Source organism: Monodelphis domestica, chromosome 4 (assembly GCF_027887165.1).
Source record: "Monodelphis domestica isolate mMonDom1 chromosome 4, mMonDom1.pri, whole genome shotgun sequence".
In the NCBI taxonomy this organism is placed as follows: Eukaryota; Metazoa; Chordata; class Mammalia; order Didelphimorphia; family Didelphidae; genus Monodelphis; species Monodelphis domestica.
In genome coordinates, this window is record NC_077230.1 from 87011900 (window position 1) to 87030848 (window position 18949).

An 18949-nucleotide genomic window follows, 5' to 3' on the forward strand; every position below is an offset into this window, starting at 1 on the left:
AAGTAGAAATATAAGGCAAAAATAGAATATTCGAGAAAGCAAACAGACATGCTGCCTAATGACTTACTAAGCAAATTACCTCTGCAGTTTTAGAGTTATAGGAAGCTATCATCTTTTCTCCTTTGAACATGCTAGTTTTGCTGACCTTGCTTTATGAAAACAGAGATATACGTTGTAGTGGAGATTCATATACATCAATTATAATGACATTTCTAAAAAAGTCAAATTTTTGGAAATGTTTCAGTGAGAACTAGAATCAAGAAGCCTCACATTTTGGTTACCCTACTTAAAAAAAAGGAAAACAAAAAATAATGGTTTCTAAGGTTTCCAAATTAGGAGCTTAAAGTAGCAGTTAAATTCATTTAATAAAAACACTGGCCTAACAAAAGTCAAAAGGGAAGGAAGCTCTCAATATTGCCAATAGGCAATAGTACAAAATATTTTTAAATAAATTTTTAAATGTTGTTCACTAATATGAAAGTAAAGGAAAATAATAAATGTTGGAGGAGATAAGGCAAAATTGGGACACTAATACATTGCTGGAAGAGTTGTGAATTGATTCAATCACTCTGGAAGGCAATTTGGAACTATGTGCAAAGGGCTTTAAAAGAATGCCTACTCTTTGATCTAGCAATACCACTACTGGGTTTGTACCCCAAAGAGATAATAAGGGAAAAATGTCTGTACAAAAATGTTCATAGCGACGCTTTTTATGGTGGCAAAAAAATTGGAAAATGTGGGGGTGTCCCTAAATTGGGGAATGGCTGAACAAATTGTTGTACATGATGCTGATGGAATACAATAAGGAATGATAAACTGCTTGATTTCCATATGAGCTGGAGAGACGCCCATGAACTGATGCGGAGTGAAATGAGCTGAACCAAGAGAACATTGTACACAGAGACTGAAACATTGTGGGGTGATCATATGTAATCGACACTTTACTACTGATAGCAATGCAATGATTCAGGACACTACTGAGGGACTTAAGAGAAATAATGCTATCCAGCTCCAGGAGGGGTGAAAGAACATGAATCATGCAACTATGGAAAAATACTTAAAATAAAATGCTTTTTTTAAAAAAAGGATAAACACAACCACAAAAATATAATAAATGTTGATCACCAAAAACATAATCACTATTCCTTTCCTCTTTCACATTTGAAACTGGCCTGTCTTTTTAAAAAAAATATTTTTACTGTCATGCAAAACACACATCTATATTAGCCACTGTTGTAAGATATACTCATAGATAACCCCAAACCCCCAAATAAAAACCATAAATATGCAAAAAATGACTCCAACAGTTCTTTCTCTGTGAGTAGATAGCATTCTCAATCATAAGTCTTTCAGGATTGTCCCAGATCATTGCATTGCAGAGAGTAGCCAAGTTTTCACAGATAATCATCGTACAACATTGCTGTTATTATGTACAATGTTCTGCCAGTTCTGCTTATTTTTCTCTGCATCAGTTCTTATAGATCTTTCTAACTTGTTCTGAAATCACCTTGCTTTCTTAAAGTACAATAGTATCCCATCACCAACATGTAGCACAATTTGTTCAGCCATTCACCATTTGATGGACATTCCCTCAATTTCCAATTCTTTGCCACGACAAAAAGAACAGCTATAAATATTTTTTGTACAAGTAGGTCCTTTCCCCTTTTTTATTATCTCTGGGTATGAACCCAGTAGTAGTATTACCAGATCAAAGGGCAAGCATAGAAACTGGCTTAGCTTTATGTACATTTGCTATAATTCTAAATTTTTCAAAATATACATACCTTTGCAAAATCTGGAGATGGATTTTTCCCTCTGCAGAGATTAGACAAGGCCCACACTGCATTCCGAGTCATGGTCAACCGGTTCTGCTTTGAAAGAAGCCTACAGGAACACAAAAAAATTAAAATGTAATTCTTGGTCAAGTGGGAGTGGGGAAACCTGTTGCTACTAAATAATTAACAGGATATCCTTCTCCAAAACAGTAAAATCTCATTATTTAGGACTACATTAAATCAAAATTTTGACCCCCTAATTCAGAATCTGAGTCAAGTAATTATCATCACTAGCATTACTATAACAAGTTACTATTAAAACAACTACTATTGATAAAATTAGTACTACTAACAACTACTGCTACTATCACATAACACTTTAACGTTTACAAAAACACCTTATATACATCTTCATTTGATCGATAACCCTGGGAAGTAGTTACCACAATCTCCACTTATACAAGTAAGGAAACAGGCTTAAAGAAATAGAGTAGTAACCTACCCAATGTCAAATTAGCACCAAAAGTTGGATATGAGTCTAGGCATCTTCCACCTCCAAAAACAGTACTCTATCCACTATCCCATTATGTTTCAACTAGAAAGTAGGTAACCTAAAATTATTACCAAAGCTACAGTGGATTGTGGGCATGTAGACATGTTTTCCTTTCACCAAAACTCTGAACTCCGGTATAAATAACAGATACTCACTGCAAGAGCGGGGGGAGAATGTTGCAGTCTAATACATAGTCTCTACACATGGTGCTGTCTCCTGCAATATTACCAAGAGCCCAGACTGCCTGTAAAAGAAGTATTGGTTAGTAGTTTCCCAGCAGATTAATTCCATCATTACCTATTAATATGTCACTCCCATGTTAAGCCACCTATTACATTGTATCTAAAAAACATGATAACATTCATTTCATGACAAGCAATGGATATGACAAAGATTCACATTTCTAAGGGGAAAGGAGGAAGAAGACAAATAAGCATAGACTGAGAACTTCCTACATGCCAGGCACTGGGGACCCAAAAAGAAGCTAAAAATCAGTTTCTACCCTCAAGGAGTTTGAAGTTGTTAAAAAGTGTCTATTTTATTAAAACTACTTAAATTTTTATAAATTTTATTTTTAAAACCTTTACCTTCCTTCATAGAGTATCAATTCTAATCAGAAAGGCAAAGGACAGGCAAATGGGGTTAAGTGACTTGCTCAGGATCACACAGCTAGGAAGTATCTGGGGTCAAATTTGAACCTAAGTGTTCCAGGCGGGCAGCTCTATCCACTGTTACTTTGTTGCCCCTAAAAATTTCTTTTAAAATAAGCATTAAGGAGATAGATAAAGTTAAAAGTATTAGAATCATTTTTATTGGTTGACTTGATCATATTTGACCATGTGGCTTAAAATCTATAGCAATCTTAATTAAAAAAAAAAAGAAAGTACACTTTTAATGTGTTTCTTCAAATTCAAAACAGGATATCACGTACCTGTTCTCTTTCTTCCCTTTTGTCTCAGAGGAAAAAGTATCCTAAAATTAAGGTTAATTCCACACCCTCTTATTCTTGATTCTATCCTTTCCCATACATCCCCTTGGAAACTTGCTTTGGCATTCATTTCTTCCTTGTGACATTTTTATACATCATGTAATAAAGTACCACACTTCTTTTCCCTCACAAAGACAAACTTCTTCTCAGGAAAAAGTAGTCTACACTTTGTGTGAATGATGAAGAACAAAGAAAGCATAAACAGAACTAAAACAGAAATTACTAACGTTAGCTAAAAAGTAACTGAACTGAATCCAATATAATATTTTGATCCTGTAGAACAGTTGATCTCAATAAAGAGGTATTTTAGGCGTACTATGCTGCATATGCATTTTGGGATCATTTTTGCTTAATTGTTCTTCTGTTAAAAGGGAGGTAGGGAGACACTAGATAACTCAGTGGATAAGAGAGCCAGGCCTGGAAAGGGAAGGTTCAAATTTGGCCCCACCTAATTACTAGCTTTGTGATTCTGGGCAAGTCACTTAACATTCCAATACTGCCTAGCCCATACTGCTCTTTAATGATTCTAATTATTCTAAATTCTAGTTATTTATTCTAAGATAGAATGTAAGGACTTAATGAAAAGAGAGGGAGGGAGAGCACAGTGGAGGGAAGTGATGATGCTATAGATGGAAATAGCTGAGATTTTTTTTTTTAAAGGCATCAGTAAAACATTTTCCTTTAAATAAAAAAATCCATTTACATTTCATGGCTTCATTACTTTACCAAAATTCAACTCTACTCAATCCCTGGCTTTCTTCCCCTTCATTTTACTGAAATTTCATTCTAAACAGTCAAATCAACACACATTTTCCTCTATTTTTAAAATTTATTATTAATTTTTTTCTTCCCATCAATTCGTCTCCAAATATATTCCTTCTCTTTTCCTATCCAGTGAGTCTTGTAACAATGATTAAAAAAAAAAAGAAAGCTCAACAAATCTCAACATATCCACTGAATCTACCAGTGATTGTTTTCATACTATGTCATCTTTTCCAATTTCCTGTATTTCTCTTATGATGATCTTTCCTGTGGTTCAATGCCCTTACTCTAGTCATATCCTCCTTGATCTCTCTGCAGCTTGTGATACTGCTGACTCCTACCAGATACTCTCTTCTCATGTTTTAACTTCAGAAACAGCACAATCTAATCATTTTCCAAACACCTCTCTAATTACTCCTTTGCTGGCAACTTGGCCTCTTCTGAACTCTTAAAAGTGTTCTCTAACATTCTGTACCTTTCCAACTAAATTTTTCACAAGGGCAATAAACAACATAAAAAAAACTAATTTTTACTCTTTATGGCTGTACTATTTTTTTCTACTATAATTTTCCACTTTTATAAGTGGTACTGGCCAGTAACATAGACAACTAGGTTTAAAATATATTATCTTTAATTCATCCATGTCCATCACTTCCCATATCCAATCAGCTGTCAAGCACTACTAAACCTTCGTATGTTATTATCTAGCTAGAATTCCTACTCTTCTCTTACTGCCACCATTCATAATTAAGGCTCTCAGTCAGTTCTCTTTCCTTTCTAATAAATTATACTATTTCCAGGTTCAGCATTATAATTCATAGATTTGGTTATTCTGTTCCTCTGATCAAAACTCTTCAAGGCTTCCAACTGAATTAAATCAATCTCCATAGTAGGAAGACTTGAAGAACATTTAAGCCACTCCACTGCCCAAATCAGGGCATTTTCACTGCTTGACCCCTACATGCCTGGAACTCTTTCCCTCCTTACCTCTGCGTATTGTCTCTCTTCAAATCTCAGATAAAGATCTGTCTTCTATAAAAAGCCTATCCCAATCTTCTTTATCACAATGCTTTCCCTCTGAGACTATCCCCAATTCAACCTGTCTATATCTTGCTTATCACCATAGCTGTTAGTTGTTTGCATGCGATCTCCTCCATTAGTCTGGGAGCTTCTTGAGAACAGGGATTGTTAGTTTTGTCTTTCCTTATAGCCACACTGAACTATGCCAGGCATTTTTAACTAGAAGGACTAGAACTTAAGATTACCTCAAAGGATCAAACTATGTCAATGGATACAAAGCATATGTTTAAATACAGAAGGCAAAGAGAAAACAGTAGGATAAAACATTTTACTTCAGAGTAAAATTAGAATCTTTTTTGCATCAAGCAATGCACTTGGTCCTTCTAATGTTTTGGGTTTTATTTTTGTTGGGGGTATCCAATTTTTTAAAAGATCAATTAATTCTATAAAGGTCCATAGTATATAGGTATATATTTCCTTATATATTTGCCCCCAGTTGGGCAATGGAGTGGCTTGAATGTTCTTTAAGACCTCCTACTGTGGAGATTGATTTTACTCAGTTGGAAGCCTTGAAGAGTTTTGAACAGAGAAACAGAATAACCAAATCTATGACTTAGAATGCTGAAAATAATTCCTTATATGTGCACTTCTGTATATAATTCTATGTAAGTACTCAATTCTATAAAGTATAGTTACTATTAATAAAAATCAATTAAAATGACAGCATTTTTGCTGAACTGATTATCCAAAAAGCTGAGTTATGGTTGGGTTTGTTTGTTTTTTAATTCTTATTTTCTGTCTAAGTGAAAACTCTAAATCAGAAGGGAAAGGGCTAAGCAAATGAGTTTAAGGGACTTGCTTAGGGTCATACGGCGGAGAAGTGGTCTGAAAATAGATTTGAACACAGGTCTTCCCAACTCCAGGCCTGGCACTCTATCCACTGTGCCACCTACTTGCTTCTAGGGCTATGTTTCATAGAATTTCTTGGTCAAATGAATTTGTAGTGTCTATAATTGCAAAATATCTACATTTCAGACCTGGAAATAGCTATGCATCAAATTGAGCAATATAATATTATTCACTCCAACTGTACTTTCTAAGACTAAGGTTTCATTTCATCTATGATTAGATTTATGATGAAACATCACCCTCTAGGAACCATGAATTGATAGGGATTTTGTTTATAAAAATCCTATTTAAATAAGGTTGAAGGGAAAATACATTAATACAAAAGTCTGATGCTTTTTTACTTAGCAATTTTAATTCTCTTTGTTTCTTTACCTGTTCCTGCACATCTTCAAATTCTGAGCTGAGTAGCTCTATGAAGATTGGCACCGCTCCTGCTTGAATCACAATTCGTGTCTGAAGAGAATTCCCTGAAGCAATATTTGTCAGCACCCAAGCTGATTCGAACTACAAAAATAAAAATAATTATTCATTGGTATAGGTCAAAATTTACACAATACACAGAACACTCAAGAGTTTCTCTACAAAGAAATAGGAATATGATAACAAATCAGATAAAATGAAATTACAAAACTAAAATACTTACAAACTAAAGGAACATAGTAGGATGCAGCCTTTCATACCTCTTCAGAGGCCATTCAAACCACTTCAAAGAGGAGGGAGTCACCTATATAACACTTCTGGTAAGATGAAGGACCACTGACACTATACTGTCTGGCCCACCAAGATTTTCTACTCACCCTGATGTTGACCCTTATTATATGTGTGTCTCATCCAATTAGAATGTTAGCTCCATGACAGCAAGGGTTCTCCTGATTTTCCATATCTCCCAAACTTAGCTTAGTCCTTGGCATATAGTTAAGTGCTTAATAAATGCCTTTTCATTAACAGAATATAAAGAATGACTAACTTTAAGATCAAGATGGGAGTTTAAATCAATCAATAAATGAGTAAGGACTTTTGGGAAGGCATATTATTGTTAAAAGTTTAATGCAAAGGCATAAAGAAAGAAAACCACAAAATGATATCTACGATAAAATTTAAAATAATAGAGAAAAACAACAGAATAAGGATGGCCTTTCAGTAAAGAGAAAGTTCTGAAACACAAGGTGTAAGAATTCATAAGTTAAGATGATGGCATATTGGATAAATTATTATAGGATAAAGTCCTGGTCTAGATGGATTTGTAGAAGAATTATTCCAAACCTTTTAAGAACAATTAATTGCTATACTACACAAATTATTCCCCAAAATTGACACTCTACCAAAATCCTTTTCATTAGACAAATATAATCCTAATACCTAAACCATAGAAAGATAAAAGCAATAATAGGGAACTAAACATCATTAATGAGTAGCAAACCAAAAATTTTAAATTAACTCTTGGCAAAAAAAAAAGAAAAAAGTATAGTTTCTTATTCAAACAAGCATTTATGGTGATCAAACTGAATTTGGATACAAGATATTTAGATACAAAGAGGGCTGAACATTATGAAAACAATTAACATAATCATATTAAAAACAAAACCATCCAAGACCATATGATTATCTCAAGATATACAGAAAAAGCCTATGACAAAGTTCAACATATAATTATATTAAAAATCCTACAAATTAATCAGTCACTAAGCATGTATTAAGTGTCCACTATGTGTAATATACAGACATAAAGATAAGTTTTAAAAACACATTGATAACAAGTACCTAATTAAAACCCAAAGCTAGCATAGTACGCAATAACAAAACAGCTTTTCCAATAAATATGGGAGTAAAGAAAATAATTTTCCCTTTCCCAGCTATCTAACATAGTTCTAGAAGTGTCAACAATAGCAGTAAGAAAAAGAAAATGGACTAACGACAGGTAAAAAAGCTACAACTATTTGCTGATGACATAGTTTATTTAGAAAAACTAAGGCATCAGCAAAGAAATAGAAACAACAGCCTCAGTATAAAGTTGCAAGCTATAAAATACAAATAGAACTGGATCCTAGTTGGTCACATAGTGACTTAGAAAATCACAAATTAACATTATGTTGTATCGCATTTCTATTTATTTTGTTAAACATTTCCAATTACATTTTAATCCATTTCCATCAGCAGGATTGTGGGCAGCCCCTATATCTGACCTAGAGGACTCATATTGCTTATGAGTCCTTAATCTTGAAATATGTCTATCTAGTCAACATACTAGAAAATGGTATAGCATCCTTCTCTCTGAAGAGTCAACCCAATTTTATATCTCTTTCTTTGTTCCCTAAAAATGAAGCTCAGGAGGTGAGTTTTAGTTGATTGTTACATCTGTCATTCCATTTTAGTATAGGATATGATTCATTCTATCTTTGGAGGAAATCTATTGTATAGATATAGATCACTTATTACAGGTATATTTGAGCTTGTTTTCACTAAAGATAGTAGGCCATTCACTTATTATATTTGTCCATGTTTGGGAAGCATATCCTGATTACTGGACTCTCATGGTTCTTGCTTCTTCTTAGTTGACTTTTCTTCCTCCTATCTCCTTTATTGGCATTCATTTGCTCTCTCCTTTTTCTCTCCTCTAATCAGATTCTTATTCATCTTCACAAATTGATTTTAATACAGATGATTCCCAAATCTCCACCCTTGGCCTTAATCTTTTTCCTGAACTCCAAGACCAACATTGCCAAACTACTTACTGGATCAATTTGCTCTACCTGGAAGTTCTACTGACATTGAAAATGAGTACATTTAGAACCAACTGCTCATGTCTTTCCCAAATCTGCTCTTTTTTCTACCTTCCTATTTCTGTGCATAGAAATGTTATTTTTAAAACAGAACTTTAGAGTTTACTAAGACTTTCCCCTACACAACATTCTACAGAGGGAGAAACTCAGAATCAGGAAGGTGAAATATTCATGTTATAGAGCTAGTAAGTCAACACCATTCTCCCAGTCCCTTTCTTCTTCCTATCCTATTTTATATACTACATGCAAATCTGTCTCTAATGTTTGTCAATTTGTTCTCTGCAGTAATTAACTGCTGTTCTCACTGTCATTACCTGACTTTCGGGTCTTCATTATCTATCACCTGGTAGATTATAACAATAACCTCCTAATCAGTTTCCCTACCATCAATCTACCATACATGCCAATTAATTTTCCCCACGTCCACATCCAAACATGTTACTTTTTAAATAAAACCTGAAAGGACACCAAAGTTTTTCATTACCTCCTCAATAAAATACAAACTCCATTGCTTAGCAATCAAAGCCATTTATACTCTTAAGTCGAATCCACTTTTGCATGTTTATGGTATACTTCACTGTGCTATAGCCAGATATCTCATTCCCCAAGCTGATCACAACTTTCTACCTTGATGTTTTTACTCATGCCATCCCTTTAAAAATATAATTGATTCTGCTGCACCGGTTGAAATCTTACCCATTATTCAAAGATTAGTTCAGGTCTTCCAATCTTGTTCTCTGATTCCTTTAGCTAAAATTAATCTCTATGTTCTCTGAACTCCGTTTATAATTGTTACATGCTTATAACATTATAATATTTGTGGACATATCTTATTTTTCATGGTAGACCATAAATTCCTTAAGGTAGAGACATATATCATTTATTTTTCTATCTGTTTAAATGTCATACACATCATGTTACCCAATAGGTTTGTCCAAATTATTCATGTTATTAATTTTTAAAATGGGAGCAAAACTTGAGTAATTTTAAAAAGCAACTGCAAAATTCAACCTTTTTATAGTAACTGATTAAAACTTAAAAGTATATAAGTAGGATGAATAATGAATTTCCAAATGAACAATTTCCTTTAAGAACTTTCACTTTAAACTAAGAAATAAGCATCTACAGAAAAAAAAGTGGCAGCCAAAGTAACTTTTATTATTTTTATTTTCTCTTGGTAATTTTATTTCTATTTTTGTAGGGCCCAGGCTAAAGCTTTTGCAGTGTTCTATAGTCTGGCACCATATACAGGAGAATCAGATAAGCTATCAGACAGTAGAAATTTTCTAAAGGTTTCACTTGCCCTGGCTCCAACTCTCATCATGGAGAAGTTATTAAAACCAGCTACAATTGGGGACTTTATAGGACATTCTAAAGAATTGATGTTTTCTCTTTCCCCTTCTCACTCAATCTCTACCTAATATTGATGGGTTCTTTTAAGAGAGGGAAAATGAGAAATCCAAAGAAGGTGGAGTACTTCTGACCTCCCATCAAGTTTCCCACTCCATGCTGAAGTACGCCTGGTCCCCCTTCTCCATTTGGATCAGGACTCTTGCTGGCCACCTTGCAGGTCTCACTGTTCCCTAGCAAATGCTAGGATCACTGGTCGCCCATTTTACATCAGGCTCACCTAGAGAGCAAGTGAAAAGAGAGGCTCATATCAGAAAAGTAAACCTAGACATCAAACCCTACAGAGAACAGTGCCTGAGCTCTAAGCAACCTTCCAACAAAGGCAGAAGGACCAAAAGGAGGGTTAAGAAAGGGCTTACTGCAGTTTATCATATTAAGTCAGAAAGAGGGAGGGACAAAGGGAAAAACAGGCCAATTTTATTACATTTGTAATTTTAAGATAAAATACCTCTGTCTAAATTTTTGGGGCTAGAAGATAATAATTCACTTCTGTGTTTAGCTGCCTTTATAAAGCAGGCATGAGGGTATTAAAGCACCTCACTAAAACAGATATCACAGAGATGATAGGTCCAAACAAAGAGATGAACTCAGGAAACTATGATGAGAAAGCCCAAATTCTATGGCTATCATCTAGGTGATCTTCCGCCCCAAAATGCTATACATTGCCAATACTATCTGCATTTCCCAAAAGGGGTGGGTTAAATTGTAGTATTCAGACCCAGCACACTCAGTCTCCTACTAAAAAAACTAAAGTCATGAGATATTTGAGCCCTTAGTGCCACTGAACTGGAAAATACTCACACAGAGAGACAATGCTGTCACTAAATCTCCAGATTTCATACCACATTAGTATTCTAATAGGATAGATAAGATAAGCTAGTGACTGGTTTCTCTCAGGTAGCAGACAGAAAAAAGATAGACAGAGGGCTACAGTTTCCAGAGTAGATGTCTCTCTTCTCTAACAAACGGTTTCTCCTCTTAGGTTCTGAGCATTTCACTGACTTGAAAAGCTAGAGTGATTCCTCTTAGAGCCAAACGGTCAGTGAGGCACACTTCTCTAACAACATTATGTTCCTATCTCTGCCTTGCTCACTGACTCTGGGGATCGATTTTATCTATAGTGCTGTAGGTAAAGCAGCAACCAAATTCTCCTCTGAATTCAGTCAGAGTGCAATGTGGTTCTCCCCCTCTGGGGCTGGGTTGAGACAAAAATCTATACCCGGGAAGGGCTCCCTAGTCAAAAATAGGACAGCCAAGGACAAGTTGCAACCTAAGGCCTCTTCAAACAGCCAGGGGCCTATCAAGCCAACTGTTATTCCACTCTCCACCAAACCTATCCCTTCTTCCCCATCCCACATTCCAAGTATTTTAGAGTTCCTTCCTCACTTGAATAAATGGTAGGGCATGATGGTTCTTAACCCCTCCTCCAGATAAACTTTTCTCCATTCTGCTCTGACTACAAAAAGAAAAAATGGACAGAACCCACCTCTAGTACAACAAACAAGGGCCCTCTGCAATCCTGCCACCCCAAAGATAATTAGGGTTCTTTGGCAGTCAAGATGATAAAACATATACTGGAGATGTGCTCTTATGAGTGACAGCAGTTGCTTGACAGGTTAAAGTTCACCTAATGTTCTCTCTTGCTCCTCAAACTAAAGGAATGCCTCACAGATCAAAGGCTGATGTGGGAAGTGCATTTTTTGCCTATGAACTCTTTAGTATAAAAATTTCCATATTCTTGGAGTAGATGCTTTATTCATATATTTGCCTAGTGTATCTGATGCAAGAAATGAATCTGGGTGTATGCTTAGTATATAGGATGGATTAAATTTCTGGAGGAATTTTTCTAGAGCTTAAATATCCAGAAGAATCTGAGAAGAAGAAGTTAGAATGTTATAGAATTATGTGACCAAGCTGGGAGAAATAGCTGACATTAGGATTATGCTATGCTCTTTTGGCATTATTAGAGAGTCTAGACATGGAGCATGAATTATCTCACTTTGGGAATGTCTCTGATTTTTTTCAATTTATGGTTATAAATTTGAGTTATACAATCTTTATTCCACATAATGACACAGAATCCTGAACCTACTTATAAAAACCTGCTTGAATTTAGAATGAATTTTGTGGATCTTCCCTGGCATTCTTAATTCCTAATATGGGGTAAAGGTGTTCTTTCACATTATAATCATGGACAAATCAATTCAATTTTTCCACTTTCTCTACCTCCCTCATCCAATTAAAAATATCATGCAATAGACTGCAGTAAAGTTCCTTCTTTGGTTTCTTTGGTTTCCTTCCCAGAGGGTTGTTTGAAGCTCAGGCTCTGTTCTCTGCAGTATTGGTTGTCTGGATTTACTCTTCAAAAAGCCCTTTTCCTTGTTCTCTAGGTGATCCTGATATTATACATATGGCTGCTGACCATACAGGTCCTTGCTAAGGACCAAAATATAACACAGGAATCATCTAGTAAAACAGTCCTAATCCAAATAGAGAATGGGAATTGGGTGAATCTCAAGCTGGAACAGGGAAACTTGATGGAGGTTGAAGTACTCTACCTTCTCTCGGTTTCTTGTTTTTCCTTCTTGAAGAAATTCATCACTGAAACAAGAGTAGATGGGAAGACAGAAAGCAGGGCTGGGGTGGTAGGGGTGGGAAGAGGTTAAAAATAAGAGATCTTGAACATGTTCAAATTTCAAATCATCATTCCATGTATATATACGATGCTCTGGAGAGCAAGAAATATGGAGACCAGCAGCAAGTGAAACTTACATAAATGACTGCCATTTATTACCTTGTTCCCCACGTGGCACCAATCTTAGATCAATGCAGAATCCTGAGACCATGTATTGAATTGCCAAATAACAGAACTTATAAAATCATTTTAGTTCAAATGAAAAACAAAACAAAACAAAATGACAGCCTGAGACAGTAAAATAAATTAAAGCTATGATGAATGCCACTTTTTGTTGTTTTATAAATGTTTAATATGTTCTTGGTAAACTGAGATTGATATATTTCAATATAAAGATATCTGGTGAATCATTTAGCACCTTAATGAATTTCTTAAGTTAATTAGCAAAAATTCCAAAGATTGTTTCACCGCATTAATTTCTAAAAACGACCAAAAGTAATTCCAAAGGCTATTGAGAGTTTAGGCATTTATTTGAGCCCATTTTTGGTTTTGAATCAATCGTCAATATATTTGATGGTTAAATTTAACAAATTTGTTGCTCATCTAGTTCAATGATGGTGAACCAATGGCACATGTACAAAAAAGGGTACACAGAGCCGTCTCTGTGGGCATACCTGCAAGAGTTCCTTACCAGAAAGCTAGAAGGAATTGGGACGGAGCTGTTCCCCTCTCCATGCACCTGAGGCCATTCCTCACTCCCCCCACCCCCACCTCTGCCCAGCAGCCCAATAGGAATGCTCCATCCCCCTACCCCCAGTCTAGGTGAGGGTGTGATATGGCACAGATGGCAGTCTGTTAACTCTGTGGTGAAGGTGATTCCTGTGTTGGGGCTAGAGAGGACCCAAGTGTGAAGGGAGCTCACAGTGTGGTACGTAGTTGGAGGGGAGCAGAGCTCAAAGGGAGTAGAGTGCTGGGGCCACTCTTCTTCACATCTTCACACACACCTCTTATCACCAGCCCCCCTCTGCCCAACAGCCTAAAGGAAGTGCTTCCTCCCTTCTCTGTGGGGGGGGGGGGGTACACCATTCGATCTAGGGGTGAAATGGGTGCAGGGCTTGGCACTCTGTCTCTAAAAAGTTCACCACTGTTGATCTAGTTTGTCATATTAACAGATACAGACTCACTGAATTTATATACATCCGAAGAGTTATCCAAGTTCATTTATGTTGGTATTCTTTTCTCCTACTGTGTTCTTTCTTGCAATTAACTTTCTTTCTAGCACCACTGTTCCCCAAAGTAACTACCTTTGACTATTTCCTCTCTCTCATGTGTTATGACCTATCAAGTAAAAAGAGTCCTGATAATCTATCTCATAGCCAAAATATTTCTTATATCAATCCCATCTTTAGTCCTACATCCCAATATAGGTTCTTAGTATCTACATAAGGTAGACCTACATGGTCTACTTTAATGTCTTATTGATAGATCTTCCTACCTTTATATTTTCCTTCTAATTCTTCCTTCATATCAGTGACAGAATAATCTTTCTTGTCTCAAGATCCCTTCAACAATGAAAAGTTTTCAGTGGTTCTCTAATATTTCAAATATTTGAAATTTAAAATTTAAAATTCTTCTGCCTCCAGAATCTGCCTCAGCTCTATCTTTTAGCACCAGTAGTTCTCTTCTATTTGGCTTTTGCTCAAATAGACTACTTTGTACCCACTAAATTTCTTCCAGAACATTGTCCATACTGAGGCAGCTAGATGGCACTGTGGATAGAGCACCAGGTCTGGAGTCAAAGAAGACTTCAAATCTGGTCTCAAACCCTTCCTAACTCTGTGATCCTGAGCAAGTCACTTAACCCTGATTGCCTAGCCTTTGCTACTCCTCTGTCTTAGAACTGATAAAAACACCTCATCATTGTCTATATGAGTGGTTCTCAACCTCTCAATTTGTAGCAATGAGAATACATAACACATATCAGGTATTTACATTCTGAAGCATAACTGTAGCAAAATTACAGTTTTGAAGTAGCCACCAAAATAATTTTTTGGTTTGGGGTCACTGCAACACGAGGAACTATATTGCAGGGTCACATTAGACAGGGTGAGAACCATTGGTCTATATTAATATCTATACCTAGAATGACCCTGTTCCTTATCTTATTATACTGTTTATTTTTTTTTCATTTTTAATAACCCAACTCAAATAACAGCTCTTCCAGAAAGTCAATTCCTATTAAATTGTGATAATCACACTTCACTCAGCTCTCAAGCAATACTTTTTTGGGGGTAATTCTTATGATATGATGTTGTATATTATAGCTACTTTTGTTGGTATCATAGCTCCTTACAAGGCTATATGCTCATTGGGGCTCAACAGTCATATATCATCTAAAGTTTATATCCCTCCCTAGTATCTAATATGTAGCAGATGCTCAATAAATATTTGTTATTCTTTTTGTATCATATATGGACTGGGATATCAAAAGACAAATTCCATGAAATATTCTTTCAACAGGGAAATAATCCAATCTGGAAATCATAGTTTCCTGGTGTTGCTCTACCCTGGTAGTCAGACCAAGAATGTTAACTAGACATTAATAACTACATAAGAATTTTAGATACCCTTTTATGTTTGCAATGACTATAAATCAAAGTTCAGGCACCTTAAAATTCATATGTTCCATGTGAACAATAATGGCTCCCTCTACTACAAATGCTTTCTAAAGGTTTATGTCGTTTTAGCAACAATTATGCCCAAACTAATATTGTTATCCAACTCAAAAAGAAGTTAACTACACTAACTGAAACTGGAGTGTGAATTTGAGCAAAATGATAAAAGTTTTCAGTGTGTTAATGGTGTTCTTTCACTCCAAAATAATATTTAAAAAAGTAAAGTCCATACCTGTAATGTACAATTCTCTTTTCGTTTGAGGAACTCCACAAACCTGGCCACCACTCCCGGTGTGTTGATGACTTCATCAATTGGAGGATTAGGTTCTGTTTCCCCAATAAAAATAAATAAATAAACAAATAAATAAATAAATAAATAAATGAAAGAAAGGAAAAAGAAAAAAGTTTAAGCTTACACCTTAGTAGTTCCAAAGAACTCCATACTGTTTTCCTTATTCATTTGCTTTCCCCTTTTTAAGTTCACTAAATGAAATAAATTTATACTAGTAATGAAGCCTTACCTGTTCAAAATCACAATTGCAAAGAAATATAAAATCTTAGCACCAGACAGTGTTAGTCACAGATAAGATTTTGAAGCCTTGTCCTTCAATTCCAGAAACAGTAGTTACCTCCTTTTTCGATACTAATTTAGAGGTATTATTTCATGAGAAAACTGAGGCCTGAAGAAGCTGAACCCCCCCCCCCCCCAATATGTCCTGGAATTAATACTATGTATTGGTTCTAAGGCAGAAGAGTGGTAAGGGCTAAGCAATGGGGGGGGGGGGGGGGGGGGTCAAGTGACTTGCTGCTCAGGGTTATAAAGTTAGGGAGTATCTGAGGCCAGATTTGAACCCAGGACCTCCTCTTTAGCCCTGGCTCTCAATTCAAAGTGTTGTCTTTGCTTGTTACATTGTGAGCTCTTTGAAAGCAATGACAGTTTTGTGCCTTTGTTTCTATAGTGCTTAGCACAATTCCCAGCATATAGTGGGTACTGTAAAGGATAATTTTAGCATTGTGACCTAAACTATATTAATTATTGGTCGCCATGGGATATCCCAAATAAAATACCCAAGTCAGCTGGAAATTTATGGTGATTTTAATTAATATAGAGGAAAGAAATTAAGGAGAAGGGAAAGAGAAAAGGTGTAGGATTTCTCCTGCCTGGCCTGTGCCAAGAGGAAGATTAGAGGCTTATAGAATGATAAAATTTGGAGAGTAAAGGAGGAAGGAATCAGCCTGAATTCCAAGAGGGCTCAGCTAAGATGCCTGAACCTGAATTAACTCAAGGGCAAACTCACTGCCAAAACCCAAACAAATAGCTGCCATCACACCAAGATGTCAGAATGCTTAGCACGCTGCCAGCCAGAGCCACATCTCCAGGGAAAGAGAGAGATGAGAGGAAGTGACGCGAAATATATAGACGATTTTACATCACTTTCCTGCGTCTCATCTGTACCAATGGTAGCTTAAGCTTGACTTAGGACAGCCCAGGGATCTGTCAGCTGTTTCTAATTCGTCATTTTTCTCTATCAAAGGCCATCCTCCTAAATACTTAATCCTTAATTATGGTTATAGACATTCCTGTTTTTGTTAGACAAAGTAGAATGGAGTGATGTAAAGTTCCCAAGACATCCCTGATTTTGTTAGACTAAGTATCTTCATTGTTACAATCAGGAGATAGCTAAATCCAATCTTCACAGTACTTAGTAAATGTTTACTGACTAAATGGCTGATATCCACAGCTAGATAGTGGTTAAGGTTTGGAATAGTACTCAGAGCTCCTGACTTCAGTGTTTCCCAATGTCAAATATCTATTAAGCATCCACTATAGTGTCAGATACTAAGTGAATATAAAGCATAAGACTTGAACATTAAAAATATTAAGAAAAAATTTTTAAAAGCAAAAAGTGAGACAGCCTTTCAGACTTTAAAAACTACATGAGAAAAGTTGGTAAAGAACAAAGTGTATCTGGAAAACAGTGAATTAACCAGGTAAACTAAACTAGAAAGAGTCCAGATAGGGATGAATGTTTCCTGAATGGAGAATGAATGATTCTTTGCAGCTACTAAAATCTTAATTCTTACAAACTCTATAATGCATAAATACATATTCCCTTCTGGAGAATAGTGGTCATAAACTTATTTCAAACCCATCTGAGAAGCTACATATATCAGAAAATAATCTCTATTCCAAAGAACAAGCCAATCCATTAAAAATTTCTTAAAAAGAACAGAGAAATCTCAATTTAAGTTCTTGCCTGAGGGACACAAATCTTCCTTTTAAAATAATCTATAACATAGTCATTAATAAAAGGTGGAATTGCTTTAATGATGTTAACTAGAGTTATAATAAATATATCTTCCAATAAAAATCTATCCTTATGCCACACTGTGTCATACCAATGAGATTCAACATAAGCTCTGGAATGTAAAGTTCCAATAAGATGAAAAATTAAGATTCAGTGTGAATAAATGTATATATTATTTGATAATAAAAGTAACTAAGTTTGAAAAGGATATCTCAACACCAGATGGTTAGTTAGCAGACAATTCTTGGGACAAAGCATACTAGGGTATGTTGGGGGGAGAGGGGTTATGTGTGGAAAGGGTGGCTTATGATCTGTGTCAGTGGAAGAAGTACCTATACTAATGGAATAAATCATGGAGCTTTTGAAATAAGCAATGGCAGGTCCATCTGAAAATTTGGAGGAAGTCATGGAGTCATGGAGGAAGGAGATTTAGGGTTCCTTCCACCAAGTGCAACTGTTCCTTCAATTAAAGACACAAGATGAAATCAGTTATTATAAATAGTTCTAGAATAAGATTCAAGTCATACGCTGCATACTGTCCAACTTGCCTCAGGAGTGTGGCTGATCATTGTAATGTAATTAAGTAACCCTGGACAAATGACCACATGAGAAACTTTCTATTGGTTTAAGAGCATGGTTAAGTGCTAAAAATATATACTTTAGAAGCATTGGCCCCTTAAGAAACAAGTTTTTAATTTAAAATTCTTCATGCTTTTTAGAAATAAACTATAAATTAATGGACATAAAATTTGATTCACCACAGAATCAGTCTAGGAAATAAAAAGAAAAAAAGGAAAAGGCATTTTATAGGCCTCTTCTCAAGAGGCAAAGTTGTCAAGGAAATGTTTGTCAAGATAGTCATATGGTTTTGTGCTTATATACCTTGACAACTCCACTTTTCTAACTCTGGTAATTATAAGGTATAGTCAGCTAAGTACAGCTTTAAGGAGCACAGGAGAAGACAGACATTCTTAACATACTTCATCAGTATCAGACCCTCCTAGTGTAGAGAGTGCTGGGCAATGCTGAATGAATCAAAAGGTTCATGACAGGTTAAGGACTCTTATTATCAGATGTGGTAAGTCATAAGAACTTCACCATACCAAACTGACCAAAGATTTGAAACTAGTGAA

At 35.6% G+C, this 18949-nt stretch overlaps 1 protein-coding gene and 1 long non-coding RNA gene across 7 annotated transcripts in view; both read right to left on the minus strand.

The window, feature by feature from the left end:
• The window catches only part of KPNA1 (karyopherin subunit alpha 1), an 81995-nt gene that overhangs the window by 14850 nt on the left and 48196 nt on the right, over positions 1-18949 (minus strand). For all 6 annotated transcript variants that reach the window (XM_007493786.3, XM_056793532.1, XM_056793531.1 and 3 more), the window contains 4 exons: positions 15740-15834; positions 6380-6511; positions 2484-2572; positions 1785-1884 (listed from right to left, as the gene is read on the minus strand). In XM_007493786.3, the coding sequence (XP_007493848.1) occupies positions 1785-1884; positions 2484-2572; positions 6380-6511; positions 15740-15834 (416 nt within the window). The remainder of the gene's footprint in view (positions 1-1784; positions 1885-2483; positions 2573-6379; positions 6512-15739; positions 15835-18949) is intronic.
• On the minus strand, positions 13899-15733 carry LOC130453657 (uncharacterized). The gene is made up of 2 exons (XR_008911121.1): positions 14328-15733; positions 13899-14170 (listed from the first exon to the last, which is right to left on the minus strand). It is a non-coding gene; the product is annotated as an uncharacterized LOC130453657 (long non-coding RNA).